Genomic DNA, 23,972 nt, shown 5'->3' on the forward strand with positions numbered 1-23,972 from the left:
GGGGACAGTACTGAGGGAGTGCTGCACTGTCAGAGGGACAGTACTGAGATAGTGCTGGACTGTCAGCGGGACAGATCTGAGGGAGTGCTGCACTGTCAGAGGGACAGATCTGAGGGAGTGCTGCACTGTCAGAGGGACAATACTGAGGGAGTGCCGCACTGTCAGAGGTGACATTTTGCAGATCAGGTGTTGAACCAATGTCCTGTCTGCCCTCTCAGGTGGACATAAAAGATCCGACAGCACTATGTCAAAGAAGAGCGGGGGAGTCCTCCTTGGTTGTTCCTGGACCAATATTTATTCCTCAACCAATGTCACTAAAACAGATTAACTGGTCATTATCACATTGCTTTTTGTGGGAGCTTGCTGTGCGCAGATTGACGGCTACATTTCCTACATTACAACAGCGACGACTTTGGGACATGCTGTGGTAGTCATAGAGTTACATAGCACAGAAACAGGCCCTTCAGCCCATGGTGTCTGTGCCGGCCATCAAGACTCTAACTATTCTAATCCCATTTTCTAGCACTTGGCCCGTGGCCATGTATGCTATGTCGTTTCAAGTGCTCATCTAAATACTTCTTAAATGTTGTGAGGGTTCCTGCCTCTACCATCCCTTCAGGCAGGGTGTTCCAGATTCCAGCCACCCTCTGGGTGAAAAAAATGTTTCCTCAAATCCCCTCTAAACCTCCTGCCCCTTACCTTAAATCTATGCCTCCTGGTTCTTGACCCCTCCGCTAAGGGAAAAACGCCCCTCATAATTTTGAATACCTCAATCATATCTCCCCTCAGCCTTCTCTGCTCTAAGGAAAACAACCCTAGCCTATCCAGTCTCTCTTCATAGCTGAAATACTCCAGCCCACAAAACATCCTGGTGAATCTCCTCTGCACGCTCTCCATTGCAATCACATCCTTCCTATAGTGTGGCAACCAGAACTCCAGTACTCCAGAACTGGAGAACCACTGTACTCCAGTTGTGGCCTAACTAACGTTTTATATAGCTCCATCATAACTTCCCTGCTCTTATATTCTATGCCTCGGCTAATAAAGGCAAGTATCCCATATGCCTTCCTAACCACCTTATCTATCTGTGCTGCTGCCTTCAATGATCTATGGACAAGTACACCAAGGTCCCTCTGACCCTCTGTACTTCCTAGGGTCCCACCATCCATTGTATATTCCCTTGCCTTGTTAGTCCTCCCAAAATGCATCACCTCACACTTCTCAGGATTAAATTCCATTTGCCACTGCTCCGCCCATCTTACCAGCCCATCTATATCATCCTGCAATCTAAGGCTTTCCTCCTCACTATTTACAACACCACCAATTTTCGTGTCATCTTACTGATCATACCTCCTATATTCACGTCTAAATCATTAATGTATACTACAAACAGCAAGGGGTCCCAGCACTGATCCCTGTGGTACACCACTGGTCACAGGCTTCCACTCGCAAAAATGACCCTCGACCATCACCCTCTGCCTCCTGCCACTAAGCCAATCTTGGATCCAAATTGCCCTGGATACCTTCTTAACCAATTTCCCATGTGGGACCTTATCAAAATCCTTACTGATGTCCATGTAGACAACATCAACTGCTTTACCCTCATCTACACATCTCGTCACCGTCTCGAAAAATTCAATCAAGTTAGTTCGACACGATCTCCCCCTGACAAAGTCATGCCGACTATCCCTGATTAATCCCTGCCTCTCCAACTGGAGATTAATCCTGTCCCTCAGAATTTTTTCCAATAGTTTCCCAGCCACTGATGTTAGACTCACCGGCCTGTAATTACCTGGTTTATCCCTGCTACCCTTCTTAAATAATGGTACCACTTTCGCTGCCCTCCAATCCTCTGGTACCTCTCCTGTGGCCAGGGTGAAAGGTGCTGTATAAATGCACGTTCTTTCCTTTTTGAAACAGCTGTCATTGTGTTGCAGTGTGAGGAGGAGGGAGCTGAGTGAGGAATGGAAGAACGGGAGTTGACGGACACCGAGGTTCGGAGTGGAACTGCCGCAGCTCAGTACAGCAACACGGGTGATGGGGATGCAACGTCGTTGGATGGTGGTGGTGACCCTCCTGAGGAAGAACAGATTGCAGGAGCACACGAGTCAGACTCCAGTGGCAATGATAGACATGAAGAGGAAGGACAGACCTCCCCCTCAGTCTACATGGAGATCCTCACTGAGCCAGCCATTCACACAGAGGACATCTCGGTAATAGTGTGGGGGGCCGAGGAGCTTACAGATGAAGTTAGTCCCTGCGACACATCGCCCGTGCCTAAATCCTCAGAACATGATGCCAGTCCAGACAGTGGCCTGGTGAGTTGACTTCATTAACCCCATCTCTCCTCACCAACATTGCCCCTCCAACCACTCTTCGGTCCACCTGTGGCCACTGCCCTCTGGTACCTGGTGAACTTAGCCATTGAACCATCAAAGCACCATTAGTTTCGTTGAACCCAAAATCATCTCTGAGATTACAACAGTTGTAGTACTGGTTGGGAAGTTAGAGGTGTAGATATAGTGGGCAGGATGTTGAAGCAGGAATTCATCTGGATGTGTTTTTTTTAAGGGGTAGACCTTCGGCAGAACGTCCGTCAGCCCCATGGACCTGTCTGCGACCCTAGCGAGGTGGAGGTGGAACCTCGCTACCACCACCACCCCTCAGTCTGCCTCAGTCCACCCAGTGGATGTACACAAGAACACAAGAAATAGGAGCAGGAGTAGACCATGTGGCCCATCGAGCCTGCTCCGCCATTCAAAACGATCATGGCTGATCTTAGGCTTCAACTCCACTTTCCCGCCCGCTCGCCCTATCCCCTTGATTCCCCGAGAGACCAAAAATCTGTCTATCCCAGCCTTAAATTCATTAAACGATGGAGCATCCACAACCCTCTGGGGTAGAGAATTCCAAAGATTCACAAATCTTTGAGTGAAGTCATTTCTCCTCATCTCAGTCCTAAAAAATCAGTCCCTTATCCTGAAACGGTGCCCCCATGTTTTAGATTCCCTGACCAGCAGAAATAATCTCTCAGTGTTTATCCTATCCAGCCCATTTAAAATCTTACATGTTTCAATGAGATCACCTCTCATTCTTCTAAACTCCAGAGAACACAGGCCCAATTTACTCAGCCTCTCATCATAGGACAAACCCCCTCATCCCAGGGACCAATCTAGTGAACCTTCGCTGCACTGCCTCCAATGCAAGTATATCCTTTCTTAAATGTGAAGACCAAAACTGCACACTGTACTCCAGATGTGATCTCACCAAAGCCCTGTACAACTGTAGCAATACTTCCTTATTCCTGTACTCCAATCCCCTTGCAATAAAGGCCAACATGCCATTTGCCTTCCTGATTGCTTGCTGAATCTGCATGCTAACTTTCTGTGTTCTCTGTACCAGCACACCCAAGTCTCTTTGAACATCGGCACTTCCACGTTGCACACCTTTTAAAAAATATTCTGCTTTTCTATTCTTACTACCAAAGTGAATAACTTCACACTTCCCTACATTACACTCCATCTGCCATTTTGTTGCCCACTAACTTATCCTGTCTATATCTCTTTGCAGCCTCTCTTAACTTTCCACTTACCTCTGTATCATCAGCAAAGTTAGATACATTTCTCTCTGTCTCTTCATCTAAGTCATTAATATAGATTGCAAATAGCTGCGGCACTCCACTATTTACTGCCTGCCAACTTGAAAATGCCCCTTTTATGCCCACTCGTTGCTTCCTGTCTGTTAAAAAAATCATCTATCCACGTTAATGTATTACCCACCAACTCCATGAGCCCTTATCTTGCCAATTAACCTTTTGTGTGGCATCTTATCAAATGCCTTTTGGAAATCCAGGTATACTACATCTACTGGTTCACCTTTATCTAACCTACAAGTTATCTCCTCAAAAAATTCTAATAAATTTGTCAAACAGGATTTCCCTTTAGTAAAACGATGTTGACTTGTTCTAATCATACTGTGCTTTTCTAAGTGGATTGTTAAGACTTCCTTAATAATAGATTTCAGTATTTTCCCAACGACTGATCTTAGGCTAACTGGCCTCTAGTTCCCCGTTTTCTCTCTCCCTCCTTTCTTGAAAAGCGACGTAACATTTGCCAACTTCCAATCTGATGGGACAATTCCTGAATCTAAGGAATTTTGGAAAATCATAGTTAGCACATCCACTATCTCTGCAGCTATCTCTTTTAGAACCCTAGGATGTAGGCCATCAGTTCCCTCCGATTTGTTAGATTGTAGTCCCTTAAGTTTCTCCAATACCTTTTCTCTGCTGATATGAATTTCTTTAATTTCCTCACTCTGTTTAGCCCCTAGGTTACTGCCTATTTCTGGTATGGAACTTGTATCTTCTACTGTGAAGATAGACACAAAATATTTGTTCAATGCCTCTGCCATTTCCTCATTCCCCATGACAATTTCTCCTGTCTCTGATTTCAAGGGCCCAACACTTACTTTAGCTACTCTCTTCCTTTTGATATGCCTATAAAAGCTCTTGCAATCTGTTTTTGTGTTACTGGCTAGTTTACTCTCATGTTCTATGTTTTCCTTTTTTATCAACTTTTTGATGGCCTGTTGCTGGTTTCTAAAACACTCCCAATCCTCAGACTTGCTACTCTTTTTTTGCAACATTGTAGGCCTTTTCTTTTAATCTAATACTATCCTTAACTTCCTGAGTGAGCCTTTCTGGCTGAGTTTTTGTTTTTCATTTAATTTTGAATTGTTTCTTTAAAGGTTTCCCACTGAGCATTTACTGCCATATCTTTTAGTCTATTTACCCAATTTACCTTAGTCAGTTCTCCCCTCATGCCTATGTAATTGGCTTTGTTTAAGTTTAAGATTCTTGTTTGTGATTGGAGCAGTTCGCTTTCAAATTTAACATGGAATTCAATGGTATTATGATCACTGTTTCCCAGTGGATCTTTTTCCATTACATTGCTTATTAACTTTGCTTCATTACACAATACTAGATCTATTGCTCCAAGAAACTGTCTCAAAAACATTCTACAAACTCATCTTCCAGACCACTCCTGCCAATTTCATTGTCCCGGTCTATATGAAGATTAGAGTCCCCCCACTATTATTACATTGCCTTTGTTACAAGCTCCAATAATTTCTTGTTTAATGCTCTGTCCAATGGTATAACTACTGTTAGGGAGCCTATAAACTACTGCCACCAGTGTTTTCTGATTCTTGCTATTCCTTATTTCCACCCATACTGATTCTACTTCATGATCTTCTGAGGCCACATCCTTTCTCACTAATGTCCTTATGTCATCTTTACCATCAGTGCTACTCCTCCTCCTTCGTTATTCTGTCTGTCTTTCCGAAATATTGTGTACCCTGGAATATTTATTTCCCAACCTTGATCTCCTTGTAGCCATGTCTCTGTGATGGCAATTATATCTAAATCATTTACCTCTATTTGTGCCACTAGTTCATCTATCTTATTGCAGATGCTTTGTGTATTCAGATATAGAATATTAATTTCATTTTTTCTTGCTTCTATTCCCTTCAATGAGCTTATTCGCTGATGTACAATATCTGTTAAACTCTCTGTCCCATCCTGCTTGTCTTTACCCACAACGCTATACTGTTCCGATGCCTTGGCCTTTCTCATTGGATTTCTAAATCTCACCTCTCCCGAACCCTCCCCCCCGCACTCTGTCAGTTCACAACCTCTGGACTGACCTGCTGGCTCACTCTTGAGTTTGTATGCACAATCCCTTCCTGTCACACCCTGATTATCATGATCCTTATTGCTGATTTTGTGAAAGGATTTCAGGCCCAAATCCCTGAGGCTGAGTTCACAATCGCCACTGAGGAACGGTGCGGGGTGAGGTTGGGAGGGAGCAGGCTGTTTAGCTGAGAATTTGACTAAAATGCAAACGATGAACAGAATTTGGGGCGTGCACCCCTCCCGTCTAGCTTTCCTATCCATTAAAATGAATGGTTGGATAACCACGATGGGCGATGTTTTTACTTAAATTGGTTCTCGGGATGTGGGGGCGTTGCTAGCATGTATTGGCCATTTCTTTACGCCCTTGAGAAGGTGGTGGTGAGCCTTCTTCTTGAATTGCTGCAGTCCGTGTGGTGAAGGTGCTGCCACCATGATGTGAGGTAGGCAGTTCCAGTGGGCCCTCTCAGTGGGAGTCACTCTATGGCTAGATGCTGAGGGTGAAAATCCAGGTTCACAGGCCTAGTGTGGTACGTAGCAATGGATGACTGGAGTTGAATCCAAAGTTTACACTGAGTTAGTTGATGTTGATTGACGGCCACAACTACATGCCTTTATATAGTGCCTTTACTATAACATACTACTGACCACCTCCAGGCGCTTATCCATTGTCTCTTGAGATAAGGAGGCCAAAGAGACTATAATAAAGTAACATCACCTAACTTTGCCCCTGCCTCAACTCATCTACTGCTGGAACCCTCAGTCATGCCTTTGTTATCTCCAGATTCAACTATTTGGACACTCTCTTGGCCATTCTCCCATCCACCGCCCTCCAGAAACTTGAGCTCGTCCAAATCTCTCTGCCCGTGTCCTAACACGCACCAAGGCGTGTTTACCTATCAGCCCTGTGCTTGCTGACCTACATTGGCTCCCTGTCCGACAACACCTGTCAGTTCACAACCTCTAGACTTACCTGCTGGCTCACTCTTGAGTTTTCCTGCACTGTCCCTTGCTGTCGAATTCTCATCCTTTCTCTAAATCCTTCCACGGCCTCACCCCTCCCTATCTCTGGAATCTTCTCCAGCCCCACAAGCTCCGAGATCTCTGTGCTTCTCCAATTCTGGCCTCCTGCGCCTCCCCTATTGCTCCAGCATTGGTGGCTGTGCCTTCAGCTGTCTCGGGCCTAAGCTCTGGAATTCCCTCACTAAGCCTCTCCACCTCTCTGTCTCTCTGTCTCTCTCCTACCTGAAGCCCCTCCTTCAAAGCTACCTCTTTGGCAAAGCTTTTGATCATCCACCCTATTATCTCCTTATGTGGGCTTGGTGTCAAGTTTTGTTTGATAATGCTCCTGTGAAACGTCTGGGGGTGTTTTATTATATTAAAGGCACTATATAAATGCAAGTTATTGTTGTAAAGCATTGCAAGGTTCGATAAGAATCAAATCCGACACCAAATATGATTGCAACATGGTCCATTTATTGTGTGTGACCAAGTCGTTAATTCATGCGATATTTCTCAGCAGTACCATACAGAGAAATAAGCAATATCACCCCATGTTGCCCTCGGTAGAGACGTAACCTTCATCGATCCTTTTGATTCTGACTCTCTCTAAAGTTTGTGAAGGAAAGCTCAAGATATTTATAGCTCTCTAGTCACACATACTGTCCTTGCTGATTCATTATGGCCTGACAAAATGTTATTGTGAACAAGGTGCCAGAAATGAAGCAGTTCCTGAAAAATCTCCAGATGGTCAGTCTGCTTCCCCTTCAGCACGTAACTAATCCTCTCAGCTGCATTGCCGAGTTTCCTAATCCCAAGACTGCTTTGGCTCCCTCGTTTCGCGATGTGGCAACACAAAGAATTCAACAGGCATGAAACACACATCGTGCACTTTCAGCAGAAGCTAAAAAGCGTATTGTACCCTGGCATGTTAAACCCAAAATCATCCCAGCAAGAAGTCATTTCAACCATGTCATTATTTCCAGCTACCGTACAAATCCTCAGGCCATTTATAAGTAAAAAGAAAGCAAAATCCATAATGGTATAGACTAATCCAAGTTCTAACCCTACACAGATATCTGTATACAGCAATATAGAAAATAAATGATATAGATACAGGACTCTGATATATTTCAGCAAGTATCAGGCTCAATATGACACCAAACTATATGAGGAGATATTGGGATGGGTGAGCAAAACCTTGGTCAAAGAGGTAGATTTTAAACAGTGAACCATGTTCACCTGAGTAACCTTGGACATTGGAGAAATGAGCGAGGCTGCTTACCTCTGCTAACTGTCTAGCAGATCCTCGGAGCAGTCGCTGTGTGTGGACACTGGGTCTGGGCAGAGCCTGTGTGTGGACACTGGGTCTGGGCAGTGTCTGTGTGTAGACACTGGGTCTGGGCAGTGTCTGTGTGTAGACACTGGGTCTGGGCAGTGTCTGTGTGTGGACACTGGGTCTGGGCAGTGTCTGTGTGTAGACACTGGGTCTGGGCAGTGTCTGTGTGTGGACACTGGGTCTGGGCAGTGTCTGTGTGTAGACACTGGTTCTGGGCAGTGTCTGTGTGTGGACACTGGGTCTGGGCAGTGTCTGTGTGTGGACACTGGGTCTGGGCAGTGTCTGTGTGTAGACACTGGGTCTGGGCAGTGTCTGTGTGTAGACACTGGGTCTGGGCAGTGTCTTTGTGTGGACACTGGGTCTGGGCAGTGTCTGTGTGTAGACACTGGGACTGGGCAGTGTCTGTGTGTAGACACTGGGTCTGAGCAGTGTCTGTGTATAGACACTGGGTCTGGGCAGTGTCTGTGTGTAGACACTGGGTTTGGGCAGTGTCTGTGTAGACACTGGGTCTGGGCAGTGACTGTGTGTAGACACTGGGTCTGGGCAGAGTCTGTGTGTAGACACTGGGTCTGGGCAGTGTCTGTGTAGACACTGGGTCTGGGCAGTGTCTGTGTGTAGACACTGGGTCTGGGCAGTGTCTGTGTGTAGATACTGGGACTGGGCAGTGTCTGTGTGTCGACACTGGGTCTGGGCAGTGTCTGTGTGTAGACACTGGGTCTGGTCAGTGTCTGTGTGTAGACACTGGGTCTGGGCAGAGTGTGTGTGTGGACACTGGGTCTGGGCAGTGTCTGTGTGTAAATACTGGGTCTGGGCAGTGTCTGTGTGTGGACACTGGGTCTGGGCAGAGTGTGTGTGTGGACACTGGGTCTGGGCAGAGTGTGTGTGGACACTGGGTCTGGGCAGTGTCTGTGTGTAGACACTGGGACTGGACAGTGTCTGTGTGTGGACACTGGGTCTGGGCAGAGTCTGTGTGTGGACACTGGGTCTGGGCAGTGTCTGTGTGTAGACACTGGGTCTGGGCAGTGTCTGTGTGTAGACACTGGGTCTGGGCAGTGTCTGTGTGTAGACACTGGGTCTGGGCAGTGTCTTTGTGTGGACACTGGGTCTGGGCAGTGTCTGTGTGTAGACACTGGGACTGGGCAGTGTCTGTGTGTAGACACTGGGTCTGAGCAGTGTCTGTGTATAGACACTGGGTCTGGGCAGTGTCTGTGTGTAGACACTGGGTTTGGGCAGTGTCTGTGTAGACACTGGGTCTGGGCAGTGACTGTGTGTAGACACTGGGTCTGGGCAGAGTCTGTGTGTAGACACTGGGTCTGGGCAGTGTCTGTGTAGACACTGGGTCTGGGCAGTGTCTGTGTGTAGACACTGGGTCTGGGCAGTGTCTGTGTGTAGATACTGGGACTGGGCAGTGTCTGTGTGTCGACACTGGGTCTGGGCAGTGTCTGTGTGTAGACACTGGGTCTGGTCAGTGTCTGTGTGTAGACACTGGGTCTGGGCAGAGTGTGTGTGTGGACACTGGGTCTGGGCAGTGTCTGTGTGTAAACACTGGGTCTGGGCAGTGTCTGTGTGTGGACACTGGGTCTGGGCAGAGTGTGTGTGTGGACACTGGGTCTGGGCAGAGTGTGTGTGGACACTGGGTCTGGGCAGTGTCTGTGTGTAGACACTGGGACTGGACAGTGTCTGTGTGTGGACACTGGGTCTGGGCAGAGTCTGTGTGTGGACACTGGGTCTGGGCAGTGTCTGTGTGTAGACACTGGGTCTGGGCAGTGTCTGTGTGTAGACACTGGGTCTGGGCAGTGTCTGTGTGTAGACACTGGGTCTGGGCAGTGTCTGTGTGTGGACACTGGGTCTGGGCAGTGTCTGTGTGTAGACACTGGGTCTGGGCAGTGTCTGTGTGTAGACACTGGGTCTGGGCAGTGTCTGTGTGTGGACACTGGGTCTGGGCAGTGTCTGTGTGTAGACACTGGGTCTGGGCAGAGTCTGTGTGTAGACACTGGGTCTGGGCAGAGTCTGTGTGTGGACACTGGGTCTGGGCAGTGTCTGTGTGTAGACACTGGGTCTGGGCAGTGTCTGTGTGTAGACACTGGGTCTGGGCAGAGTCTGTGTGTGGACACTGGGTCTGGGCAGTGTCTGTTTGTGGACACTGGGTCTGGGCAGTGTCTGTGTGTAGACACTGGGTCTGGGCAGTGTCTGTGTGTAGACACTGGGTCTGGGCAGTGTCTGTGTGTGGACACTGGGTCTGGACAGTGTCCGTGTGTCGACACTGGGTCTGGGCAGTGTCTGTGTGTAGACACTGGGTCTTATGGACAAAGTCTGCCTTTGGTTGAGCACTGAATGAAGTACCAGCAGATGTGGGATCTTCCTCAGCAAGAGTGAGTGCCTTCGGGGTAGGGGGGTGGCGGGCGTGGGGGGTGGGGGGAGGGAATAAACAGCTTTCTGAGCCTGGCAATCATTGGGTGTCACCCTGACCATTGAAGCCGACTGACCTTTAGGCCCTTTCCGGTATCCTGACTCTCTTATCTTAGTGGGTATCACCCTGATTCCAAAGGTCATGGGTTCAAACCCCAGTGCAGAGACGAGCACATAACTAGTGATGTACTGAGTGAGAGCTTTGATCTTGAATTGCCATCCTCTTCAGTGAGGTCCAATCTTGGGCACGTGCAATTGATCCAAGGGTGTCATTTGAAGAAGTTTACCTGACGTCTTGCCGAATATCCATCCCTTAACTGTCACCAAAACTGACCATGTATCAAATCCTGGAGTTGGGCTTGAACCCATGAGTTTCTGACCAGAGGCGAGAGGGCGAGCATCAAAATTAACAGAGGTTGGCTGTTCATCCCCTAACTTGCTAATTGTTGCCGATGAATAAAGCTCCGATGGTGATTCGCTGGCCATGAAATGTTTTTGGGATGTCCGTGGGATTGTGATCTAAATGCCGAGTCTTTCTTATCGCAGACCGGAGAGAGTGAAGATGACCGTGGCCTGGAGGACGGTGAGGTGACCGATCACTCGGCTTCTTCCGACGCTCACTCTGCAGTGGGCCAGCTCAGTCACCCCAGTTGTCCCACAGACAGGAGTGCGGAGGAGGGTGTCACCGTGCCACAGGATGACTGCAACACTGAAGCTGTCAGGCGGCTTTGCCTTGACCTGTTGGTTGTGAATGGCAGCGATGTAAACAATACGGTGAGCACAAAGACCTCTGAAACTGGACTGGGACCTTCCTGTTGCTTCGCTCATATAGGCTGCCCCTGCGATTAACAGGAATCATGCATTTACATTGTAACTGTGCATTCAAGGTGGTCAAGAGTGTACAGCAAGTTATCTTGTGTACCAGTCACCTCTGGTAAAGTTCCAATCCAGACCTGACTGGCTAAATGATTGTCTACTCCCTTTATTTCCTGAAAGGGTTCTGGATGAAACAGGTGTATTCTGAACCCAATGCCAAATGGATGGATCAATCACATAGAGGTTTACAGCACAAAATCAGGCCATTCGGCCCAACTGATGCATGTCGGTATTCATGTTCCATATGAGCCTCCTCTCACCCTACTTTATCTCACCCCATCAACATATCCTTCTATTCCTTTCTCTCTCATGTGCATATCTAGCTTTCCCTTCAATGAATCTATGCTATTTCACCTCAACTACTCCACACAAGAATTAGGAGCAGGGGTAGGCCATTCGGCCCCTCGAGCCTGCTGCACTATTCCCAATAAGACCGTGGCTGATCTGATTGTGCCCTCAGCTCCACTTTCCTGGCGGCCCTGCATGACCCTTTATTCCCTTGTCGATCAAAAATCTGTCTAACTCAGCCTTGAATATATTCAATGACCCAGTCTCCACTGCTCACGGGGGAAGAGAATTCCACAGGCTAATGACCCTCTGAGAGAAAAATAATTCTCCTCATCTCAGTCTTAAATGGGAGACCTCTTCTTGTTAAACAGTGTTGCCTAGTTCTAGACTCCCTTACAAGGGGAAACATCCTCTCAGCATCCACCCTGTCAAGTCCCTTCTGGGTTGCATACGTTTCAATAAGATCACCTTTCATTCTTCTAAACTCTAACAGATATAGGCCCAACCTGCTCAACCTTTCCTCATAAGATCACCCTTTCATCTCAGAAATCAGTTGAGTGAACTTTCTCTCACTGCTTCTAATGCAATTATATCCTTTCTTAACTGAGGAAACCAAAACTGTCCACAGTACTGCATATGTGGTATAACTAAGGCCCTGTACAGCTGCAGCAACACTTTCCTACTTTTATTCTTGGTTTGCCTTGCTGCAATAAACACCAACATTCCATTTGCCTTCCTAATCACTGTATACTAACCTTTTGTGATTCATGTACCAGGACACCCAGATCCCTCTGTACCGCAGAGTTCTGCAATCTCCCTCCATTTAAATAATATACAGCTTTCCCTGCCAAAGTGGACAAGTTCACATTTCCCCACATTATACTCCACATGCTAAATTTTTATCACCCACTTAACCTATCTAAATCTCTTTGTAGACTCTTTATGTCTTCTTGATAATTTACTTTCCTATCTATCTTTATGTCTCCAGCAAATTCAGCTACCAGACGTTTGGCCCCTTCATCCATGTCATTGATGTTAAGCAGTTGAAGCCCCAGCATTGATCCCTGTGGCACGCCACTCGTTACAGCTTGCCAACCTGAAAACGACCTACTTATCCGACTCTCTGCTTCCTGTTCGCTAACCAATCCTCTATCCATGCTAATATGTTACCCCCTACAGCATGAGCTTGTATCTTGTGTAGTAATCTTTGATGTGGCACCTTAACGAATGCCTTTTGGAAATCCATAGTACACCACATCTACAAGAATTATCCACCTTGCTTGTTACTTTCTCAAAAAACTCTCATAAATTAGTCAAACACGATTTCTCTTTCACAAAACCATGTTGGCTCTGCCTGATTATCTTATGATTTTCTAAATGTCTGGCCATTCCCTCCTTAATAATGGATTCTAGCATTTTCCCAATGACACAGGTTAGGCTAACTGGCCTATAGTTTCCTGCTTTCTGTCTCCCTCCTTTCCTGAATAGAGGTGTTGCATTTGTGATTTTCCGATCCGCTGGAGCCTTTCCAGAATCTGGAGAATTTTGGCAGATCACAACCAATGCATCTACTGTGATGTCCGTGGGACTTGAGTGAGGTCTCGCCAAGTTTGATAGAAAATATGAGCCAAAGATAGAGAGATACAGATTGCAGCAGTTGAACACAAAGACTTCTTTCTCCTTTTCTTGTCTGTTTTAGTTTCACTTTGCCAGCAAATGTGTTCTACAGCAGTCTCTAGCGTACACAATGCACAGTGCAACTGCAATTTCAAAACACTACAACACTACATCTACTATCTCTGCAACCACTTCTTTTAAGACCCTAAGATGCAAGCCATCAAGTCCAGGGGACTTGTCAGCCTTTAGTTCTAATAGTTTTCCCAGTACCTTTTCCCCAATGATTGTGATTGTTTTAAGTTCCTCTCTCCCTGTTATCTCTTGATTTTCAAGTATTCTGGGATTTTTTTTGTGTCTTCTACCGTGAAGACAGATGCAAAATACCTGTTCAACGCTTCCACCATTTCCTTCATTCCCATTATTAATTCCCGAGTCTCTCCCTCTAAGGGGCCAACACTCACTTTAGTTACTTTTTTCCTTTTTAAACACTTGCAGAAACTCTTACTATCTGTTTTTATATTTCTAGCTAGCTTTCTCTCACGCTTTATTTCTCCCTCCTTTTTTTCAGTCATTCTTTGCTGGTTTCTAAAATCTGACCAATCTTCCGACCTACCACAAATCTTCACAGTATTGTACACTTTTTCTTTCAATTTGACACTATCCTTAACTTCCTTAGTTAGCCACAGATGGCACATCCTTCTCATTGAGTCTTTCTTTCTCAGTGGAAACTATCTTGGCGGAGAGTTATGAAATATCTCCTTACATGTCTGCCACTGCTTCTCTGCTGTCCGACCTTTTCATCTATTTTCCCAGTTTCCCTATTTTCCTATTTAGCCAACTCTGTCCTTATACCCTGATAATTGCCTTTAAGTTTAAGACATTAGTCGTAGACCCACATTTCTCACCCTCAAACTGAATGCGAAATTCCATTATATTATGATCACTGTTGCCTAGAGGCTCCTTTTTAATGAGGCCATTAATTAATCCTATCTCATTGAACATTGCCAGCTCTAGAATAGCCTGCTCCCGGGTTGGTATTAGAACGTACTGTTCGAAGCAATTGTCCTGAATATACTCTATGAACTCATCTTCCAGGCTACCTTTGCCAATCTGTTTCATCCAATCTATATGAAGATTCAAATCACCCATGATTATTGTAGTACCATTCTTACAAGCCCTCACTATTTCTTCCTGTATACTCTTTCCTACGGTGTAGCTACTATTAGGGGGCCTATAAACTACTCCCACAAGTGACTTCTTACCTTTGCTATTTCTTATCTCTACCCAAACTGTTTCTACATCTTGATCTTCTGAACTAAGGTCATCTCTCACTACTGTACTAATGTTATCCTTAATTAACAGAGCTACCCCATCACCTTTTCCAAGCTTCTTTCCCTTCCAAAATGTCAAATACACTTCAATATTTTGTTCCCAGCCTTGGTCACTTTGCAACCACAACTCTGAAATAGGTATCAGGTCATAGATATTTAATTCTATTTGTGCTATCAATTCATCTGTTTTGTTACGAATGCTGCACGCATTCAGATACATAGCCTTTAGTTCTGTTTTTTTACCATTTTTGCAAAGCCTGGTCTTATTTGCTGGTGCACTCTGCAGTTTGTATGCTCTGTCCCTGCCACATTCTGGTTATCATTACCGATATCACTACCCTGTTCTATTGCCTTGACCTTTCTCTTTAATCTACCACATCAGCCCTCACTTGATCCCTCCCTCCCACTATTTACTGTAAAGCCCTCTCTACTGCCCTAATTATACGACTCACCGGAACACCAGTCCCAGCATGGTTCAGGTGAAGACTGCCCCAACGGTACATCTCCTACTTTCCCCAGTACTGCTGCCAGTGCCCCATGAATTGAAACCCATTTCTCCCATACCAATCATTGAGCCACGCATTTAGCGGGTTCCACATTATCACCACTTTCTGGATAAAGAGGTTTCTCTTGAATTTCCAATTGCATTTATCGGTGACTATCTTATACTTATGCCCCCTAGTTCTGTTCTCCCTACAAAATTGCCAGTACATCAAAGTGACACTCAACTGACAATCCTGTTTAGTGGGCACCTCAAGATTGGGGAACTAAACTTCTCATGCTTGCTCATTGTGGCTGGAGAGCTGTTCTAATGTCCAGGACAATGCATAGAGTTAAATAGTATTTACAGCACAGAAATAGGCAACTTGGCCCAGCAGGTCCATGCCAGTGTTTATTATCCACACTCACCTTCTCCCACCCCTTCATCATCTCACCTCATCAGCATATCCTTCTATTCCTTTCTTCCTGATCAAAGAACCATAGTAGAATGTACAGCAAAAGCTGATTGATTGGCTGGATGAAGGTTTTTGGAGCCTCCTTCCATCAGGGGCTTGGCTGGGATAGGTCGACTGGGATGTCACTCAATGTCATTCTCTCTCTCTCTCCAGACGAAAAGCTTGACCCCTGACTTCAGTGACCATGAGGTATTTTTTGACCTAGTGTGGGAGATGCAGAGCAGACGTCTCAATGATCAACGGTGCTCTTTCCGTAAGAAAATCAAGGATCGTCGAGCGTATAGATCAATGCCCTCATCACCTCTGGACAAAGAAAAACGTAAGGGATTTAAACAACATTTCTATTGGTCATTCTGGGCCAAAACATCAATCATAAATGATTGTTTTCAGCCTTATATGGGTCTCTCAGAATGCACAAAGGTTTTTTTTCCCTTCATAATTTCCCCATCCCCTTGAGTTTAGTGCAGACCATCTCCCAGGACCCTGCCCAGCAGGGAGCTTTACCCTGTATCTACACTGTTGAATAATAATTTACCCAATGGGAAAATGTCATCGGCATTTTAATTTGCTTATAACCCATGCTGTACTTGACCGCCATACTCAATACTCAATTGATCAGTGTTTGAACATGAACATATATATATTGATGTGTATATAATTGTTTCCATATACATGGATGTCTGTTGACGTGTATAAGGGTTTCTATGGAAAATTACATAGGTATCTTATTTGCATGTGGTTGTGTGCATGGACATATATGTGTACATGAATGCATATAATGGAATATATTATAATATATCATGTAATATAATATAATATAATGCCAGACTATAGGAAGGATGTGATTGCACTGGAGAGGGTGCAGAGGAGATTCGCCAGGATGTTGCCTGGGCTGGAGCATTTCAGCTAAGAGGAGAGACTGGATAGGCTAGGGCTGTTTTCCTTAGAGCAGAGAAGGCTGAAGGGGGCGGGGGGGGGGGTGAGGGGGGAGACCTGATTGAGGTATACAAAATTATGAGGGGCATAGATAGGATAGATAGGAAGAAACTTTTTCTCTTGGCGGAGGTGTCAACAACCAGGGGGCATAGATTTAAGGTAAGGGGCAGGAGGTTTAGAGGGGATTTGAGGAAATATTTTTTCACCCAGAGGGTGGTTGGAATCTGGAACGCACTGCCTGAAGTGGTGGTAGAAGCAGGAACCCTCACAACATTTAAAAAGTATTTAGACGAGCACGTGAGACGCCATAGCATACAAGGTTACGGGCCAAGTGCTGGAAAATGGGATCAGAATAGATAGATGTTTGATGGCCGGCACGGATACGATGGGCCGAAGGGGCTGATTCTGTGCTGTATAACCCTATGACTCTTTATGTGCATAGATGTGTACAAGAATACGGATGTGCATGTGTATATGGATGTGGATGTGTACATGGATCTGTCTATGAAATATGCTTATGTACAGATGTGAGTGTGCATGGATGTGTAATTGGATGTATCTGTGATGAAGGCTGGAGAGATGAAGTCAAATTGAAATATTTGCATCCATATCTGCTGATCTTTCATTTTATTCGCAGCTTTTTTCCCCTCCATGTCTTCACTGCAAACAGAAGAATTCTTCGACCTAATTGCCTATTCCCAGAGCCATCGCCTTAATGACCAGCGAGCGGACTTTGAAGAGTCCCCCACAGTTGAACTCAGATCACCTTTCCCTGAGGAAACTGTCGAATACCTGGCTCCAGTGGGAAGAATGGTTTCTCAAACCCAGGGAGGGGGAGCTCCAGCAGGTGCAGAAAGCCCTGCAACAGAGAGAGGGCAATCCCCAACAGAGAGAAATGTGGCTCCTGCAGAGGAAGAAGAGGTTCCAGCAGAGGGAGAGGAGATTCCAGCAGAGAAAGAGGAGGCTCCAGCAGAGAAAGAGCAGAACCCAGGAGAGGAGATTCCAGCAGAGAAAGGGGAGGCTCCAGCAGAGAAAGAGCAGAACCCAGGAGAGGAGATTCCAGCAGAGAAAGGGGAGGCTCCAGCAGAGAAAGAGCAGAACCCAGGAGAGGGAGAGGAGATTCCAGCAGAGAAAGAGCAGAATCCAGTAGACAGACATGAGGTTCCAGCAGAGAAGAAGGAGCCAGATGATGAACTGTACAACACCATACTGACACATCAGGTACAGAGAAACCACAGGGTAAACTTTTTATCGGGGCGGGGGGAGTGTGGGAGGGAGTGGGGGAGGGAATAGACAGCCTATTAAAGGGACATTGCCTGGGTGTTCCCATTGTCCAGGTCCATTGGACCAGGTTTGGCCCTGTGGTTTTGTGGGTGTAGGTTAAGTGGGCAGATACCCTGTTACTCATACCTGGATTAAACAGGCTGGGGCTCTTTTCTCTAGAAAAGAGAAGATTGAGGGGTGAACTAATAGAGGTTTTCAAGATTATGGAAGTGTTGTGTAAGGTAGACGTGGAGAAGATGTTTCCCCTTGCAGGAGAGACCAGAACTAGGGGACATAAATATAAGATAGTCACTCATAAATCCAATAGGGAATTCAGGAGAAACATCTTTGCCTAGAGTGTGTTTTCAATGTGGAACTCGATACCACAGGGAGTGGTTGGGGCAAATAATACAGACGCATATAAGAGGTTAGAAGGAAGAAAGGAATAGACGGATAGGTTGATGGAAATAGATGGAGGCTCGTGTGGAGCATAAACTCTGGCACGGATGTGTTAGGCCAAATGGCCTGTTTCTGTGCTGCAAGTACGACCTAACTTTGAACACTATTAATGTAAATATAACATTAATATAAATCTAGAGCACAGCAAGGACAAACTCAAGGGGCACTGGCCATGCATGCTGTAGAGTGGTAGCCCCTGGTTCTGTGCCTGGCAGGCCTTGCGTGTGTTTCCAGAACCTGGCAAGGCATTGGGGGGTTGTCGGGTTGGGGTGGGTGGCGGGGTGGGGGGGTGGGGGGGGTGAGGGTGGGGTCGGTGCTACCAGAATGAGAAAGCGGGGCAGGCTACAGGCAAGTCTCATTCTGCCACACGTGAATGCCCAGTGAGAAAGAAGCAATGTCAGAGACTCAACTGTTCATCCGCACTCTTGGTCAGCACAACATGACAAGTCTTTTTAAAATGTATTCACGGGGTGTGGGCATCGCTGGCAAAGCCAACATTATTGCACATTCCTCGCTGCCCTTGCAAAGGTGGTGGTGGGCCTTTCTCCTGAACCGCTGCAGTCCATGTGGTGCAGGTACACCCACAGTGCTGTTAGGAAGGGAGTTCCAGGATTTTAACCCAGTAACAGTGAAGGCACAGCGATTGTAGTGGTGCGGCTTGGAGGGCAACCTGCAGTTGTTGGCGTTCCCATGCGTCTGCCGCCCTTGTCCTTCTAGGCAGCAGAGTTGTACATTGTCTGTCTGTGGGGGCTGTGGGTTGGCTGCCTGTAGGTGATAGTTTCCGAGTGGTGACACTATGGTCAACAGCAGAGCCTCTTGCCTGTACTGCAGACCCCAGTGCTTAAAGGGTTGGTCCTCACTTCATTTGCCAATAAAACGTGTTGGATGGTTTATGTGAGCCTGCCTGAGTCCATTTTTATTTTATTCATTCATAGATGTGGGCATCGCTGGTAAGGCTAACATTTACTCCCATCCCTATTGCCCTTGAGAAGGTGGTGGGTGAACCACCTTCTTGAGTACAACGGAGTGGCTTTGCTAGGCCGTTTAAGAGGGCAGTTAACAGCCAACCACATTGCTGTGAACCTGGGGTCACCAATAAGCCAGACCGGATAAAGTCGGCAGATTTCCTTCCCTAAAGGACATTCGGGAAGTATTTAGTGAAAGAGTGGGGAATTGTAGCAGAGGCTTTAGTTGCAAACTGGTATCAATAGATAAACTTCAGAATCAAATTACTTAAGGTGGGCCAAAGTGAAAGAGGGTTTTTGGTATCACCTCAGAATGTGTCTTGCTCAATTTGCACACTAATTAAAAAAAAAAAATCACTCTGCGGCTTAAAAGCTGCCCCCGATCACACAATTACCAATGACTGTGTCAGAGTTTCTTCAAACACCTTCAGTATTAGGGATGATTAAAAATAATAGATAACCGCCCCGTACAGAGAATGACACAGAATGTCTAACTAGTCAATGCCAGTGTCTATACTTCACACGAGTCTCCTCCTACCCTTTTCCATCTCCCCCAATCAGTGTATTCCTAAAAAATAAAATAGAAAGTGCCTGGAAATTCTCGGCAGGTCCGGCATCATCTATGGAGAGAGAAACAGAGTTAATGTTTCAGGTCAGTGACCTTTCATCAGAACTGGCAAAGGTTAGAAATGTATTAGGCTTTGAGCAAGTGAAAGGGGGGAGGGGGGGGGGTGGGGGGAAGAACAAAAGGGAAGGTCTGTGATAGGGCAGAGGGCAGGAGAAATTAAATGACAAAGATGTCACAGAACAAAGGCAAAGGGAGGGCTAATAGTTCTGGTGAAAAACTGTTAGTCCAGAGAGTGTTAAAGGCAGAATAGCAAACAGCTCTGTCCAAAAGAACAAACACGATAAACCAAGTTTAAGACAGGCACATGGTTAAAAATAATGAAATAAAATAGTTTTTAAAAAGGCAGTCACGCTCTGAAATTGTTGAACTCAATGTTGAGTCCAGAAGGCTGTCGAGTGCCTAATCGTAAGATGAGGTGCTGTTCCTCGAGCTTTCGCTGAGCTTCACTGGAAAAATGCAGCAGGTCAAGGACAGAGATGTTGGCATGGGAGCAGGGTGGTGAATTGAAATGGCAAGAACCAGAAGCTCGGGGTCATTCTTGCAGACTGAGCAGAGGTGTTACGCAAAGCGTTCACCCAGTCTGCGTTTGGTCTCCCCAGTGTAGAGGAGACCACATTGTGAGCAGCGAATACAGTATACTACATTGAAAGAAGGAAACCGGAGCACCCGGCGGAAACCCACGCGGTCACAGGGAGAACTTGCAAACTCCGACCCGGGTTCAGTTCTGGGTCCTGCCTGTGCGCAGTTCAAGTTCTCCCTGTGACCGCGTGGGTTTCCACCGGGTGCTCCGGTTTCCTCCCACAGCCAAAGACTTGCAGGTTGATAGATAAATTGGCCATTGTAAATTGCCCCTAGTGTAGGTAGGTGGTAGGAGAATGGTGGGGATGTGGTAGGGAATATGGGATTAATGTAGGATTAGTATAAATGGGTGGTTGTTGGTCGGCACAGACTCGGTGGGCCGAAGGGCCTGTTTGAGTGCTGCATCTCTAAATAAAATAAATAAAGTAGAAGTAAATTGCTGCTTCACCTGGGAAGGTGTGTTTGGGGCCTTGGATGATGAGGACAGAGGAGGTAAAAGGGCAGGTATTACACCTCCTGTGATTGCATGGGAAGGTGCCGTGTGAAGAGGACGAGGTGTGGGGGGTGATGGAGGAGTGGACCCAGGGTGTCCTTCTATTCCTTTCTCCGTCATGTGCTTATGTAACTTCTTTTAAATGCATCTTTTCTATGTGCCTCGATGTAATTCACACAGATCCCCAGCAGAGGGAGGGGGCTCCTGGAGTTTGACAGGGCCGATTTTCTCCTCTGTTTCTGAGGCTTTGGGTTGCAATGGGGCAGGGAAAAGCAGGAAAGCGAGTTGCCCATCGCCCCCTTTAGCGGAGCACATTCAATTTCCCGTCCATTCCAATTCATGGACAGAACCTGGGGCATACCTCAGAGCTGAATCGAACTGCGGAATTTATGCCACTGAAGCGTTTGAGGCATTTGTGGGGAAAAGCATGGCGGGTGAGTGGGCAATTCCCATGGTATCCGGACATTCTCTAAGTGTGAAATCACCAACGCCAATATTAGTGTCGGATCGCCAATGTGTGAGTGTGACATTCCTCACCCTGCTATTTAACAGAGGGGTTCATCGGCCCATCAGAAGTGTGTTCGAATCTGTGCTGAGAGAAATTTCGTACAGATTTGCTGGAGGTTTTTCAAATGACGAAGATTTTTGGTAAAAGAAAGAATTAGCATTTATATAGCTCCAACACACTTTATGGGCCATAAAGTACTTTTTTTTTTAAACCTGCGGTAGTGTAGGAAACGTAGCAGCTGATTTTCACACAGCAAGATCCCACAAACAGCAATGTGATAATGGCCAGATTATCTGTTAGCCAGTCTGGCAAAGCGGAAGGGAAAAACTGTGATCAGGCGGTCAGTAACGAGCAGTCATCAATTTAAACTTCTTGCTAACACGATAAGGACAGAGGTTTGGAAGAGTTTCTTTAAAACAGACTGCTGTTGGAGCGTGCAATGCTTTGCCATGGGGAACGACTACACCCAGTCTCTAATCCTGGTGGGGGTCAGGAGCGGGTGTGAACGCTGGTGCTATTCGCAGCACTGTCGGAGGGCTAGGAGTGTCGTAACGCCTCATCAAATCACATAGCACAAGAGGACGCCATTCGGCCCATCGTGCCGGCTCTTTGAAAGAGCGATCCAATTGGTCCCACTCCCCTGCTGTTTAAGCACACAGCCCTGCAACTATTTCCTTTTCAAGTTCATATCCAATTCCCTTTTGAATCTGGTGCTGTCTCCCCCAAATTCCCGTCACCACCCCCCCCCCCCCCCCCCACCCCTCCGGCATCAGACAGGGGAAATATCAGCTGAGCTTGCTTGCTCCTGGTCACTATCCAATAGCCAGTGCAGTGGGGTGGCACAGTCCTGGGTGTTGGGTGAGAACTGGAATGGGCTAGACTGTGATGCCGCACTTGGTTGAATAGCTCACCAGCAAGGTTTGCGTGAGAAGAGCGATCAATGGGTTAAGGGCAGCTAATGGCCTGGAAACGGACCTCAGCCAGAAGGCTACGGTCTTCAGGGATGGGATTTGAACCCATGTCGCTCTGACTCAGAGGCGTGAGCATGGCCTACTGAGCCACAGCTCATACCAGAAGTCGCCAAGTGCGTTGAACTGGGCTGTAGCGGAAGGAATTAGTCTAGGAATGAACACCAGGTGGAATTCAGTAACCCATGTTGTTCCCCCTCTCTCTCTCTCTCTCTCTCTCTCCTCTTTCCCTCCACCAGTCAGCCAGTGCTCGGATTGAGGACCAGCGCAGCCACCCTCCGGCCTACAGCTCCCAGGATTTCTTCGATCTGCTGCAGCGCATGCAAGAGCGGCGGATGGACGAGCAGCGGGCGGCACTGCCGCCGGGCCTGGCCCCGAATCAGGCAGCAGAGAGGGTCCAGGAGGAGCGCCGAGTGTCCATCTTCTCGCCCCTGCTGAAGGGCATGTCCCAACGGCGGGCCAACTCCAATTAGAGGTGCAGCGGGACGAAAAAAAAAATGTAAAAACCACGGGACGAAGGAAAACACACCAGTCGACACAAATATATAGTTAAATATAAAACAGCTGACTGATGAGGTTGGCAAGTAAGAAACTGAGCTCGGAGTTATGGTCAAAGATATTGCAGCACAAAAGCTGAAAAACCTGAGAACAGCCAAAGCAATGAACTCTAACCCCTGAACCGGATCTAGATGGCATTAAACTAGTGACCGCTCGGAGTCGTACCACGGGGAAATGGCTCCGCTATCCTGATTGGGCGGCACAGTGGCGCAGTGGTTAGCACCGCAGCCTCACAGCTCCAGCGACCCGGGTTCAATTCTGGGTACTGCCTGTGTGGAGTTTGCAAGTTCTCCCTGTGTCTGCGTGGGTTTTCTCCGGGTGCTCCGGTTTCCTCCCACATGCCAAAGACTTGCAGGTTGATAGGTAAATTGGCCATTATAAATTGCCCCTAGTATAGGTAGGAGAATTGAGGGAAGGTGGGGATGTGAAAGGGTAATGGGATTAATGTAGGGTTAGTACAAATGGGTGGTTGTTGGTCAGCACAGACTCGGTGGGCTGAAGGGCTTGTTTCAGTGCTGTATCTCTAAATAAAATAAAAATAAAATTAACATAGACCTATTAACATCAGAGTCCTCTGCCCGGCCACCCTGCCTCACCTCACCCCACCTGAGTTGACCCCTGACCCCAGACGCTCCTCCTTCCTTTGCCCCCTCTGCTAAGATGTGATTCTGTCGTTACTGGGTGCACTCCAGCCCCTACCCCTTTCCTCCTTTAAGATGCTGCTGTAAACCGACCTCTTTGACCATGCTTTTGAGCACCTGTGCCACGGCCTCCGTCTTTGGCTCGATTGCCAATTTCTTTTTGTCCGATAACGCTCCTGTGAAGCGCCTTGGGATGTTTTACTTCATTAAAGGCGCTATATAAATGTAAGTTGTTGTTGTCAAGTGTCATTGGGGCCTTACGTCATGATTCAGCTCAGTCCTGCCCGTCACACAACACCCGGTTGTGGGGACTGGGGGCAGAGCTGTGTGGGTGGGATGGTGGGTAACTGCAGTGCGAACCCTGGTCAATTCCCTCTCACCCCCTCAGAAGGAAGTCGCTGGCATAAAGTGTTCTGACTCCTGCCCAGTTGAGATCTCAGCATGGGTCAGGTATCCTACTTCTAATTTGT

The 23,972-nt window shown here is 46.9% G+C and overlaps 1 protein-coding gene across 4 annotated transcripts in view; it reads left to right on the forward strand.

Moving 5' to 3' along the window:
- LOC137346177 (otolith matrix protein OMM-64-like) overlaps window positions 1-23,731 on the forward strand; it is a 196,314-nt gene extending 172,583 nt beyond the window's left edge. For all 4 annotated transcript variants that reach the window (XM_068009559.1, XM_068009558.1, XM_068009557.1 and 1 more), the window contains 5 exons: window positions 1,938-2,318; window positions 10,983-11,210; window positions 15,658-15,823; window positions 17,078-17,661; window positions 22,543-23,731. In XM_068009559.1, the coding sequence (XP_067865660.1) occupies window positions 1,965-2,318; window positions 10,983-11,210; window positions 15,658-15,823; window positions 17,078-17,661; window positions 22,543-22,776 (1,566 nt within the window). In that variant the 5' untranslated portion in view covers window positions 1,938-1,964 and the 3' untranslated portion in view covers window positions 22,777-23,731. The remainder of the gene's footprint in view (window positions 1-1,937; window positions 2,319-10,982; window positions 11,211-15,657; window positions 15,824-17,077; window positions 17,662-22,542) is intronic.
- Window positions 23,732-23,972: the final 241 nt, after the last annotated feature.

This window comes from Heterodontus francisci, chromosome 29 (assembly GCF_036365525.1).
Source record: "Heterodontus francisci isolate sHetFra1 chromosome 29, sHetFra1.hap1, whole genome shotgun sequence".
Classification (NCBI taxonomy): domain Eukaryota; kingdom Metazoa; phylum Chordata; class Chondrichthyes; order Heterodontiformes; family Heterodontidae; genus Heterodontus; species Heterodontus francisci.